The sequence below is a fragment of the Durio zibethinus genome, chromosome 11 (assembly GCF_047325235.1).
Source record: "Durio zibethinus cultivar Kanyao isolate XHJ-2024 chromosome 11, ASM4732523v1, whole genome shotgun sequence".
Taxonomy (NCBI): Eukaryota; Viridiplantae; Streptophyta; class Magnoliopsida; order Malvales; family Malvaceae; genus Durio; species Durio zibethinus.
In genome coordinates this window covers 24,354,468-24,368,265 of record NC_143172.1, presented here as the reverse complement: position 1 = coordinate 24,368,265, position 13,798 = coordinate 24,354,468, and the positions used below count along the sequence as shown (strand labels likewise).

Sequence of the window (13,798 nt, the reverse complement as noted above, 5' to 3'; positions counted from 1 at the left end):
CAACTTTCCCCTTTAGCATTAGAGACTCCTTCAAAATCATTGTGAAAGAAGATTCCTCAAAAGTTGTTAGTGTCCATTTTCAAGGGAACATATTTCCTTTGATGCCGTTCACTGCCATGACTGAGATTGGTAAACACGATCGTTAATTGATAAAATTCCACTTTGCAGGCAGTAAAATATGATTATTCTTATCCAGCTTTCATTTAGTTTTATTCTATTCGGTTCAACCATCTTATGCCACAAGAAAAAAGAGCCGGAATGATCGGAATTGGATTGTCCACCTTATGAATCATCATAATCCCAATAAAATTAAGCAGACAGTCAAATGCTTCCTTCTGCAAAGCCACAATTGTGGAGCAATAGAACCTGATTCCTCAGGGAACCCAAGGTTATTGCCCTGCAACAGCTGCTGCCTCCAATTCCTTATCTGTTAGCAGCCTGGTTGAAGGATAGAATTCTGTTTCGGAGCAACTTTCAATCTCTTCCGACATAATAGACCTCAATGAAAATTGGGTTCCAGTTGCCTCCACAGTTTTGTTAATGAAAGTTGATCTTGGCATGTAATCCTTCATACGGCATATGAAGTCCAAATGGCCCCTTGCCTAAACAGAAAACATTCGGCTTAATTATCACTAGCCCAAATGGCACACACGCTGTTTGGTAAAGATTGGCACATTTAGCATTTTTCTTTAAAATGAATAAAAGAATCAAAAGCAACAGAAGCTAAAAGATTGTAGTAGAGTAGGGGAATAAGGTAGGAGAGAAGACAGAAAAGAAGTTTTTAACATACAAACTTAAGAATCCGAAGTGCAAGAGAAACAGTAGGAGAAATATCACTGAGTTGGATAAGTGTTCAACTCGTTGAAAAAATTTTAAGAAGGGAGACTGAATTGGTGTGACAACAACTCAGCCATTAGTCTCAAATATCCGTTTGGATACAATTTCAATATTCATATTGCGAGACATCGCATATGGGAATCATCTGGGAAGTTAATACAGGTGAGAGAAAGAAGACACATCACATACACATGCTGAGACAAGCTTTGAATATATAATTTTATTTAAGTACTGCAGTTCAGAGATGCCAGACATGTTCAATAAGATATTTACCTCAGGGAAGCTCATGTGAATCTCAACATGGCAAGTATCTACTGCCTCTAAGGACACATAAGTTTTATGCACATCTTAGTTTTTTCCTACAAAGATTCTCCCTATAGGAGAAAAAGTACTCTTTTTCAAAAGTTTCATCAAGATAGAGCTACACTAAGCCTAGGTAACAAGGAAATTCTTCAGAACTATCTCTTCTGACAAAGCTTTGAATTAAGTACATGAACAACCAAGAAAAAATAAGCTGAAAAACTGACAGCTTACCAATCGATATTCAGGAGCTCGTTTAGGAAGTTTCAGGTAAGTCATGTTCCTGACCTCGAAGTCCCATAAAAATGACGTGTGGTGGATCCACCTACTCTTTGTAATGGATTGTGCATTTCCACCAAACTTGTGGTTACCAAATACATAATCTAAAATAAGACAGCACAAAATTTACCATTAAAGAATGCAAACTTCCTGTGTCATGATGCAAGTCTTTGAGCAGTCCCAAAACAAGAGTGAGATACAAGATATACGCCTCAGCACAGATGCAGAATTGAATACAAATTTCAGGGTAATTAATTGATACTACGCCATTGATAGAAGCCGTACTAGCTGACTTTAACGTAGTTACTATTTTCAAAATATGAACCATGGTAGAACTAGAACAATCGAGGTGGCCTTCTAAGTGGTTGAGAATGTAGCTCAGCTTTTTTAACTCCTTTTCTTTTCAAAGATGAAATTCAATCATTCATAGGATATTCAGCAAAAAATACTTCTCTTTTCTTCATGGGATTAAGAAGAAAGAAACAAAAGAACGTAGAGGAGCTTTTGCACATGCCAATCCAGGACATCAAACAAAGGCATGGGCATCGAACTCACATTTTGCTCATGTCAACAACAATGGGGAACTTGCACATTTTCAATTGTCTATGCAACAAGAATAAGAGGTAAAAGATGGCAACAAGACTGCTCAACATCAATGGGGAACTTGCACATTTCCAATTGTCTATGCAACATGAATAAGAGGTAAAAGATGGCAACAAGACTGTTCAACATGTTTCACTCATCCATCTTCATGCAGTGATGCATTCCTTAAGATGGAGTGCAGGGGTTAGTGCATGATGAGAGCCATTCCTGATATTTGATTTAATTAGCATGGATGTATTCTCCAATGAATAAACAAAAATTACTGCTGAGTATCAATTCTAAAACAATGTTCCGGTGTAAAACCTTCAACCAACATTTTGTTTATCATCATTGGATGATATAGAACAGTTTACCGAAAAGCATATACTGGGTCTAGAACCTTGGTTCTTGTCTAAATCATCTTATCAGAGGCTGGGTGTATTTGGTGTACAAGATTATGAAAGGATAGGATAAGATGATATTATGAATAGGATTAGATTAAATAATGTTACACTATCTTGTGTTTGATGTGTGCAAGGATTAGGATATGATTATTTTATTTATTGGTCAAAATTATCTTTCGTCAAAGTTTATACAATTTAAATTATTGATGTAATATTTAAGGGTATAATAAGACATGTAAGTTCAATCCTATGTATTAAAAATAATCCTCTCCACTTTGAGAGGATTGAATCATCCTATGCCAAGAGGATGACTAATTCTCCTTGCAATCCTATCCTTTTCTTTAAATACAAACCAAACATAATATAGGATGATTATTATTGTATCCTATCCATCCTCTTATGCGCCAAACATGGCCTATGCATATAAATTATACAAATGTGAAAATAGAGCAATTTTATAACTAAGACATCATCTAATTTACCATTTTCACGAAGATGGAAATCACCAATTCCTTGAAAAACTTTGCTGTATAATAAGCTGCTCCAAGACATGATTTGTCTAGGAAATGGCTTTAAGTCAAGCACTGCTTCTTTGTTGCATATGAAAGTGACAAATATCGTCCCATGGTCAACGATAACAGTACCTCCCCCTGTAAACCTTCTTATGACAGGAACCTGATCGCGTAATACAGATCCAATTTCAAGAAGTTCAGCAGGTTTCCTATGAAGAATATTTATGTAGCAATATGAATCACTTATGTCCAATATAAGCAGAAGAAATCACAGCACAAGATAGTTTGCAAGGTCAAGAACTTTGAGAAAGCCAGATATATTTTAACCAAGATATGCTCTTCTTGAACATATCAAATTAACAGCATTCTTAAAGAGCGTCCACTTTGCTAATTGCTTACTTTTAATTAGAACACATAAACAGATAAAGGGTTTACCATTGAAGTGTTATAGCTAGAATACAGAACTGAATTTCAAATTTCTAAAACCAGGGTTGATGGATACTCCTAAATGAGATTTAGATGTTAATCGAAATTGGATTCACTCATTCTTGCTTGGTAAGAATCTGAAAAGTTATGGTATATTTGTTCGTCATTCAAGTGAGTCATACTCTTTGTTGTAATTGCTAGTTCCAAACTGGAAAGCTACCATTTAATATTTACCATAAGTTTAGCTAATGATTAATGGCCATTCAACAAACTACAGCACTAAACTGAATCAACTTTAACAAATTACAGGGCATAAATTTAAAAAGAGAAGAAGGAAAATGCAGGTAAATAAAAGAACCAAATTCCTTACCCTGAAACGCCCATTACAATGGCAGGATCACTAGTGCCATCATTGATGATGCACCAATTTTCTGATGTGGTTCGAAGCAGTTTCTCCTCTATATGTAGTTGCTGCAAGATGGGCAATCGTTTGAATCTCATAAGATTCATCATTGGAAGGCCAATGTTTCTGGTCTGAGGGATAAGCATTTAGAAGCAGAAGTTGAGTTCCTATTTCTCCTGCAAGAAACAGATACAATAAATATTCCTATGATTCTCTATTTTCCCCCACCTTGATAAACAGTGGGAAACTTTACTTGAACCCAAAAAAGGGATTCATTGTTTGCTAATAGTATAAAATTTTATGAATTTGGATCAGAATTATTATCTTTAAAAACCCAATTACAGTTAAGACAACAATAAACAAAGAAATTTGATTTCTAAAAAATGGGTTTGAAGCATTACCTTTCAAATTTCAGCAAGGGTCTTTCACTGATACAGCAGCTCCTACTGTTTGGCAGACGGCAGATTGAGCCTTGAGGCCTGAAGCCAAAGGAATAATATAAAGAACCCAGATCCTCTGGAACTGTCAATAACAGAGAGAACAGAAAATAAATAATCTTCACCCCTGTTTGGTTAATGGAAAATACCAGGAAAAAGAAAATAAAATCCTTGAATATTATATATATATATATATATAATTTTTTTTTATTTGGGAAGATAGAAAAAATTAGGAAAGAACTTACGGATTAAAAAATATTTCTCTTTAAATTTTATTTGTCTATGAATATATATCCGTACAAATAAACAAAAGAGTTTCAGTCCTCTTTTCTTCATTTTTTTTTCTTTTTTCTTTGATATTTTCTTCTTTTTTTTTCTATTTTTTCATGATCAAAAGGTTGTTTAATAAATTGAGAAGATTCAAAACTGAAAATTTAAATATGACTTTTTAGTTTTAAAAAATTTAAATACTAAATCTATACTACAAAATTATTTAATATTCTACTAAAAATTAAATATTTAATCATTTTTATTATTAATTTATAAAATATAGATATAATTTTATAATTATTTTTAATTGATGAAAATAAATAAATAACTTGAAATTTAACCCAAATAATTCACCTAATTTTCTTATAAAGTTAATTTCTATAAGATTGAAATATAATTTTCATCACGTATAATTTTTTTTCCAATTTCCCTCTTATATTTAAAATAAAAAATAAATAAAATAAAATATTGTTGTAATTAATTTTTTAAAAAAAATATAATTGACATCATTGAATTTTAATTTTGAATAATTTATCAATAATATTATTTTATTTGTAAATCCTGTAATCCTAAGGTGTTATTGTCAATTAAATATTTTTAAAACTATTTATTACTCTTTCTTTTTCATTTTTATGAATTTATACTAACTAATACATCAATTACTAAATCTAAAATCTTAACTCCATTACTTAAAATTAAAATAAGCAGTGTTTTTTTACTTCAATAGAATATCTTAATTTTACTTAATCAAGTTGGATAATATCAATACATATCTATTTAAGAGAAATTATTTTATTTTTTTATTAGTGAAGTTTTTAAATTTTATGAGTAAGATTAATATAATAACACATATTATTAGAAAATTTTAAAAATTTATATATATTAATATCTTAATTTTATTTATAAAATTAAAAAAAATTACAATAAAATTCACCTCTGTCCTTTGAAAAAAAAATATTGAATCTTTATTTCTCAAATTTAAAAAACAATTAAAATATAAAATCAAACAAATAAAAGGAAAAGGCGAGAAAGAGAATATAAAAAGGCCAATATTAAATTCAACTAAGGTTAAGTTTGGATCGTATGCATTTTGATATAATCTAATTAAATTCATCGCATCAATTAAATTTTAATATCAATTTAAATAAAATTATTCAATATAAATTTTTTATTAAAATATTTTTTTGATTGGAATTACGACAAATTTTTTTCAATCACTGTTACAATATCTTTTATTATAGTTTCAATCTACTCATTCAAAGCCTAATACATATTATTAAAACCGCAAAACAGAGTATGGAATGTTGGAGGTTGATTCATATCAGCCGAACACTCTAAAAAAAAAGGAAAGAAAAGAAAATCATATCAGCTAAAGCTTCTCTCCATAACTTTGATAAATTCATTAAAATCAATCCGTCCATCTAAATTATCATCAAAGCTTTTGATCATTCTTTTGCAGTCCTCTTCCGAAGCTTCCATGAAACCTAACAAAAACAGGACATTCCCTAAGTCCTTTGCATCTATGAACCCATCCTTGTTCTCATCGAACACATCAAAAGCTTCTTTAACTTCCTTTATGCTTGGCTCCTCTTCCGCGAACAGCCCAGCAATTTTATCTGTACTTTCATTCTCTTGAATTTCGCAGCTTCCTCCTTGAATCACCTTTTTCAATTCTAACAAAGTGAGATTATTTCGATGATCTTTGGTTTCTGTTTGATCTCTTGGTGATTTAATCTGATGATCAGCTGCATCAATATTATTGCTGTTGCTGCAACATTTCTCAGTTGGACGTCTGGTTGCAGCCCAAGCAGTCCAAGTACAAGAAGGGATTCGCAGGAAAGATTTGAAAATACTTACCATGCAATGAAAGCTTGAAAAGAAATCCTGCAGTAAGATCACCATGTTAAGAATGACAAGTAACAGGTTGATTCCACACAGTAGAATCTGGTCGGTTGCTGATGATGATGACTTCTCTATTTTCTTTGAAGAAGAGGGTGCAGTGAATCTTGACTCTATAATAATGAAAGAGTAACAACAGTCAGACCTAACCTGCTTTATCGCTGTCTTCTCCATTTCTATACAAACAAAGGAGGAAGAACAGAAAAATGTTGTCATCAAGTGTGTATTGATGATTTTAGTGGCAGAGATAGTTGTGTCTATGTGAAAAAATTCACAGCGGAATTAATGGAATTGGGAGTGTGGATGACACGGAACTGCCGTGACACATTTATATACATCTAGAGAGTTCAATTTTCTTGGGTAAGCAATAATGGGGAAAAGACGCGGAAAAAAAACAATGCAGGAATAATCATCCCCAATTTCCACCATTAACGTTCTTGTTACTTAAATGGTTCAACTTGCCAACTTCATAGCAACTTCCTGGTCTTTGGGACTAGAAATGAGGAAAATGGTTAGAATGTTGTATGCATCAAGTTCATCGAAATTTCCAGGGAGATAAGGTGTTTTTTTTTTTTTAAATGATTTTTTTAAAATAAAATTTTAAAAAATATATTTTTGAGAAAAAGTTAAAATTATCAATTTTCATTGAAAATAAATTTTTTAAAAAATATTTTCGATGAAAAATTGAAAGTATTAATTTTTTTTAAAAATAAATTTTTAAAAAAATATTTTTAGAATATAAAATTAAGCAACTTTTTAATTTTGTATGTTTTTAAAGCTAGATGTATAATTAATATTTTAACAAACTGATCATTGTATTTAGCAATATAATCGTACTCAACATGCCACGTCAACTTTCATATCATTTTAATATCACTGTCATATTAAAAAATAGTCTTTTTTAATATATATTTGATTATTGAAAATTTTTTATATAAAAATAATTAAACATTTTTAATTAATTCAAAATATATCATACATAAATTATATGATTAGAGTATGAAATACAATGAACGAATTAAACAAATATAAATTATATAAAATATATAAAAAAAAATTATGAAAAAGTGTAAATCTAAATTAATTTTACACCATGAAGTAAATCGATCCCTCTTCATTAAGAATATACAACTTACATTGACTTTGCTACTCCTTAGTGAAGTTCAAAAGGAATGGACTCAATTATTAATGATAGAGAAACGAACATTGTTATTAATATACAACTCAATTCTTTTTTTTTCTTTTTTATTTTTTTTGCCAATGAGATATTCCTTAGTAAACTACCACTTTGTGATATCTCCCCAAAGCATGTTCATCCACTATAAGCACTAACTAGATCAGCCAATTTTGTTAGAGCATGACGACAGAAAGGATGAAGTTTCATGGATTTGGACTTAAAAAAAGTGTTTCAGTGCTGCATGATACACAAATGCAACTAGCAAAAATCAGAATAAAACTTGGAAAGTACTAATGCTGAAGAAGGAGTGCAACATGGGATGATCACCTAGCATCTTCATCAATTCTAGAATCCTATTCGTTTCAAGAAATTAGCCTCAAAAGGAAGCACTAACAATGGGTGGCGAGAGAACCAGTAAAATGCTTGTATTATTAAAATTCCCATCATTTTAATACAAATGCATGAAGCTTTTATATATATAAAGTTTCCAGTAATTAGGAATCAAGGAAAACTAATCTCAATAACTATGCCTAAATAAAATAAAAAAGCTAAGCAACATGAAATTTTCTTTTGAATAGGATGACCTAAAGGTGTAAATGATACATTATTACTCGTAAATTATTCAGATTTAATTCGAATAAAATTCGAATTCGACTCGATTATTATCGAATCGAACTCGAGTTCGAGTAGTTCAACTTATGGATTGACGAGTTCAAACATTCTTATATTCGACTCGATAGTTTACGAGTTTAATCGAATTTTTATATTTAAATATATTTTTATTATTTTAATTAATAAAATATATCAAACTTCGAGCTCAAGCATAAATAATCGAATTTTTATCAAATATAAGAATCGAACTTTTGTTTTACATATTAATCAAATATAATTAAGTAAGTTCGAATAACTCAATTTCTGTCTCAAGTGTGGCTCAAACTAAAAAAAAAATATTTTTGGTCGAGTACGAATTAAATTTTGAATTTCAAATTTCAAATTAAACTCGAGCTCGAGCTTAATATTGTCTCGACTCAAACCTGATCAATTACATCCTTACGGTGACCGAGCAATAATTTAAAATATCAATATTGTTTCAAGAATTTAAAGGTATGAACAAAATTATTAACAAAGAAAATGCAAATAGATTGGAAAATAGCTTAGTCATTAGCTTGTGCGTTATTAAAATAGGAAATTATCAGTACCAACTTAAATTACCTCCAGGCGCAAGCGGCAAACAACCACATTCTTGCAATAAATTTTATTCATTTGAGTACCACGTGGCATCCAATGAATTCTTTTTTTTAATTTATTTTTTATTTTTGAGTTGGATTTAAATTAAAAGTGCGGGATAACTTTTATATTTGGTATAAATTATTGAATTTAAAAACAAAGGGATAGCACTTAGAAAAAAAAAAAAAAAAAAAAAACAGAAACACATCTGAGACAGTATGCTTTAATACATTTCTTTACTAAACAACTACATTATGCATAAAGTTTGAAATCAAAACCACTTACATGACGACAAATAATCTTATCAATTGATCCAAACTATAATTTTTTTCATAACACAACGTGTTTGACAAGTAAAACAAAAGAAAATAGATTGATTGTGTATAAACTATAAGTCACTAACAGATTATCACATGATTAATAAGTAAATTCGAAAATTAAAAAATTTATTAAAAATAAATTAAAATCAACTTTTATTATTTACATTTTAAGATTTTTAATTTTTTTACAAATTCGCTTTTAATGATGTGGTAATTTATGTTTTAATGATAACGTATAAAGTTTATAAGCATAAAATAAAATTAATTTATTAATATCATTTATGAAAATTAAGGAAATGAGAAAGGAAAATAATATAATACGGTTTAGTAGCACTTTCCCATAAAGATGGTCATTGTGGAGAGGACAAGTTTAATTGGAATTTCGGGGAACATCAAAGGAAGTTGTAAGTTGTTAAAAGTTATTGTAAATTTCACGCGAGACCAAGAGTTTAACTATAATTGCATACACTATATGATATACTTTCCGCGCAAGTACCTAATATCTTTGTTCGAATGTTGCAAGCAATTGGGACATTCATATTTGATCATTTCCCAGAAAAACAAATTCAAATATTAGCTTTGTTTTTTTGAATTGCAGTACTTTTTATCAGGACTTTCGAATTAATTAATAATAAATCCCAAGACTTTATTATTCTTTCTACGGTTGGGTTCATTGAAGTTCACGAGAAATTGACTTGATACTTGTGGTATAATTATTTATTTATTTATGGATAAATTTCGTATGTACTTTCGTGATATACGATTTTTTTACTTATATTTTTGTGATAATTTTTTTTTACTTACGGATCACTTTCGTTATAATGCAGATGCCTATTTTATCTTAAAAATCGGGTATTATGAACCGATTCTCAATTCTGTTCGGATATGATGAAACACTTAATTAAATGTATCGAGTATTTTCATATCAGATCGTTTTAAATTTTATTAAATTTTTACTTTTATTTTAATTTATTATTATTTTATTTCTTTGTTCTATTTTTCTTCTTTCTGCCCCAAAGTCCCAATACATTAAAAACACCAAATTCCGGTCACGTCCTTTGCCTGACTTTGAAGCCGAAATTTCAACCCCCACTAGCCACCTTGCCATAATCAAATTTACAGAAGATCAAACTTTGCAAAAAAACCTTTCGGTGGCTTTTTAAAAAAAGTTCATCAATCCCAAATTTTTTGGGATTTGGCTGCTATTGAACTGTATAAATTCCTTTCAAATTAAGACAGAAAAAAAATGAACACAGAGATAAAAATAATTTTCACTGAAAAAAAAATCATTTGACAGAAGAGCCCTACTGCCATTCTGCCTACCCTAAAATCACACACACAACCAGAACCAAAAAAGGCCTAGCATAAATTCTATCCACATCTTCTTACGAGGAACCAGTAATAAAAAAAAAAAATCAAAACTCAAAACCTCGATTTTGGGATTTTTTTTTTTTTTTGGAAAACCATTTGAGGATTAGTGTTTACTAGATTGAAAAGAGTATTTTGAGATTTTTGAGAATTTTTTTAAATTTTTTAAAATGATTGGAATCTGAGTTTTTTTGAATTTTTTTACTACCAGAATTTGAGATATTGGTCGGAATCTGAAATATTTTAAAATTTTTCGGCATCATTTGAAGATACCAGCACACGACTACGTGGCAATAGCCAGTCGGACTCTGGGTAAACATGGCGATTGGTGAAAGGAGGGAGAGTGAGTCTAAAGGAAGAGACAAAGGGTGAAAAGGGGAAAAAAAAAGATTCGGCCCTTTTATAGCCCGTTCAAAACGCGCCGTTTAGACATCTTTGTCCCGCGCCAAACTTGCGCTAGATTTGCATGTTGATTTTCACGAGGCGCAACCTATTTGCAAGTTTTTTTTAAATTTTTTTATTTGATTTAATTTAATTTTTTTTATTTTAATTTTTATAATTATTAAAAATTTTTAAATAGCTATTATGAATAATAAATTTAATGAAAATATATACAAAATTTAAAACTAAATAGCAATTGTTACTAGGGCTATAAACGAATTAAATATGAATAAACGAATATATGTACGTGATTTGTTCATTTATTTATAGAGGTATTTGGATTCAATTATATTCGATAAGAAAATTACTCTATTCGTTAAAGTTCGGTTCGTTTAAATAATAGGATATTCACATTCAATTTGTGTTTATTTCGTGTTTAATTCAATTAAGTTAAATAAATTTGTTCATGAATATTAAATAAATATATTTATGAATATATATAAATAAATATGTTCATAAACAATAAATAAAGTTTAACTAAATAAATTTAAACAAACAATTTTTAAATGAATATAAACAAATCCAAACATATATAAATAAACCTTAAAATAATATTAAAATGAAAGATAAAATTGTAATTTTATTAGTATTATTATAAACAAATAGCAAACAAACAACATACAAACAATAAACAAACTAATTTTAAACAAATTTTAAACTATCTTACTCACAAATATAAATAAACTAAACAGATATCTGTTCATATTCGATTCATTTAATAAATAAATATAAAAATATTATTCAAGATCATTTACTAAACTTAATAAATAAATATAGATAAACAAAAATCCAACATTTTCATGAATAATTTATTGAAAACTTTATTCGTTTATGCCCCTAATTGTTACCAAAAATTAAAAAATAAACAATGGTTAAACTCCAAAAAAATAATTATTAAGGAGAATGAAGAGAGTTCTATTTTTTCTTTACTTTTTACAAGTAAAAATATTTTTTAAATATCACCTTGGGATAATTTAAGAAATTGTTTTTTGCAAATAACAAAAATTTTACAAATAAACAAGTTAAAAAATAGTAAATTGTTTAAATAAATATTTTAAAATATAATTTTTTTAAGAAGATAAAAAGAGATCAATTTTTTTTTAATTATTGGAAGTAAAAATATTTTTAGACGTTATCAAAGAGTTTGGATAATCTTAAAATTATTTTTCTAAATAAAGATTTATTTAAATAGCTCAAAATAAATAAAAAATAAAAGTGTTTATTTAAATCAATCTCTTAAATAGAAAATTTTAAAGGAAATAGGAAAAGTCTTTTTTTCCTTAACTATTTTCAAGGAGATATTTTTGAAAATCTTTTAAAATGTAATTTTTTAAAGAGAGTTGAAAGAGGTCTTTTTTTTTTTTAATTATTGCAAGTAAAAATATTTTTGAATTTTGTTAAAAAGTTGAGATAGTCTTAAAATTATTTTTCTATAATAAATATTTATTTAAATAGCTCAAAATAAATAAATAATAAAACAATAAAAAATAAAAGATAAAAATGTTATTTAAATAAATCTCTTAAATAGAAAATTTTAAAGAAAATTGGAAATATATTATTTTCCATAATTATTTTCAAGGAATTTTTTTTTTAAGTTTTACCAAAGAGTTGTAATAATCCTGAGATCAATTTTACGAATGAGAGTTTTATTTAGATAATTACGTAAAAAATAAATAATTATAATAATTTGTAAAAATAAAATAAAGTAAAATAATCAAAATTAATTTAAAATACTTTAAATCGTACATGTTGTTTGTAAATAAAACACTTTTGGATGAAATATTTGAAAATTTTGTGAATGGTTAATTTTTTAAAATTTTCTTAATGAGGATATTTTCTGTAAATTCTACCAAAGTGTTAGAGAATTTATATAATATTTTAAATAATAAATTTATAAAAAATAAAATAAAAATTTTGATGAATAGACTTTAGGAAATTAATTTCAATATCAAAAAGACCCTATTATCAATACTAAAAGGATAAAACATGTTTAATTGGTATTGTTATTTGAATGGATAATATACAAGTATTAATAATTTTTTTACTCGTAGTTGTATTTTCGAATCCAATTCTGATTTTATAAATTAAAATATCTTTTAGTAAATCTTAATTAATTTTATGATTTTCAACAAAAGATGATATTTTAGGTGCCCAATCATATTTTATAAAAAAGATTAGTGACAATTTCATAAATTTTCATCAAATATAACGATCAAGTTTTCTGAATGAAAAAATCACTATGACAATAAAAAAAAATAATGATGTAAAAAATCAATATAATTTTAATGAAATTATAAAATTACTTTTACTTTCATTTTTGATATAGTTATAGACTAATAATAATGAAAATGACTCATAAAATTATAAATGAAAAAAATTCAAAAAAAGTATAAACAAAAAAAATTAAAAATGTGAAATATATAAGAGGTTTATCCCTTATTTATTATGTGCATGTCTGTATTTTAGTAATCTTGTTACTTTAGATGCCTTGTATATAAAAGTAAAAGCCTCCATTAAGGCCGATAGGTATTATCTTTTCACTCTTTACACATTTATTCATTTACTTTGCCTCTCTGTCTAATAAAGGTACTATTTTACTTAAAAGATTTTCAAGATTTAAACTTAATCATTAGAATTAAAAGTTCAATACTCAATCAATACTCTCCTTTCACTCTTTACACACTTATTTATTTACTTTGCTTGTCCATCTATTCTAAGTGCTGACTTTAACATCGGAGTGTGTATCAGAACACCAACTTTAGCGTCCCTAATAGGTGCCATTTAACAGTCTGTATCGTGCCGGTCTTCGTAAGAAAGTCATCAAAAGATTACAACAAATTTGGACATCAATAAGAAGGAAGGCACGGATTGCCATTTTGTATTGCACGGTTACAGTTTGTATGTGATGATAAACCT

General features: G+C 27.9%; 2 protein-coding genes across 3 annotated transcripts; both read right to left on the bottom strand.

Moving 5' to 3' along the window:
- Positions 1 to 142: 142 nt before the first annotated feature.
- LOC111291007 (Biotin/lipoate A/B protein ligase family) lies at positions 143 to 4,552 on the bottom strand. Of its 2 annotated transcripts, XM_022882543.2 has the most exons (6): positions 4,426 to 4,552; positions 4,145 to 4,265; positions 3,711 to 3,919; positions 2,885 to 3,123; positions 1,372 to 1,520; positions 143 to 602 (listed from the first exon to the last, which is right to left on the bottom strand). In XM_022882543.2, the coding sequence occupies exons 3-6, from the start codon at positions 3,887 to 3,889 to the stop codon at positions 390 to 392; spliced, it is 780 nt and encodes a 259-aa protein (XP_022738278.2). In that variant the 5' UTR covers positions 3,890 to 3,919; positions 4,145 to 4,265; positions 4,426 to 4,552; the 3' UTR covers positions 143 to 389. The 2 variants fall into 2 exon arrangements, with proteins under 2 accessions (XP_022738278.2, XP_022738276.2); XM_022882541.2 differs by lacking the exon at positions 4,426 to 4,552 and having other exon boundaries at positions 4,145 to 4,363.
- A 1,147-nt stretch (positions 4,553 to 5,699) lies between these two features.
- LOC111290285 (putative calcium-binding protein CML47) lies at positions 5,700 to 6,732 on the bottom strand. The gene is made up of 2 exons (XM_089768817.1): positions 6,500 to 6,732; positions 5,700 to 6,334 (listed from the first exon to the last, which is right to left on the bottom strand). Exons 1-2 carry the CDS (start codon positions 6,563 to 6,565, stop codon positions 5,816 to 5,818), a joined length of 585 nt encoding a protein of 194 aa, XP_089624943.1. The 5' UTR covers positions 6,566 to 6,732; the 3' UTR covers positions 5,700 to 5,815.
- Positions 6,733 to 13,798: the final 7,066 nt, after the last annotated feature.

Coding starts and splice junctions, on each gene's coding strand:
- LOC111290285 (XM_089768817.1), bottom strand. CDS start 6,565: ATGACAACATTTTTCTGTTCTTCCTCCTTTGTTTGTATAGAAATGGAG. Junction 6,335..6,499: donor AGAAGACAGCGATAAAGCAG/GTTAGGTCTGAC, acceptor ATCTTACTGCAG/GATTTCTTTTCAAGCTTTCA.
- LOC111291007 (XM_022882543.2), bottom strand. CDS start 3,889: ATGCTTATCCCTCAGACCAGAAACATTGGCCTTCCAATGATGAATCTT. Junction 3,124..3,710: donor ATTGTAATGGGCGTTTCAGG/GTAAGGAATTTG, acceptor TATTCTTCATAG/GAAACCTGCTGAACTTCTTG. Junction 603..1,371: donor GAGCTCCTGAATATCGATTG/GTAAGCTGTCAG, acceptor TTTTCTGTTTAG/GCAAGGGGCCATTTGGACTT.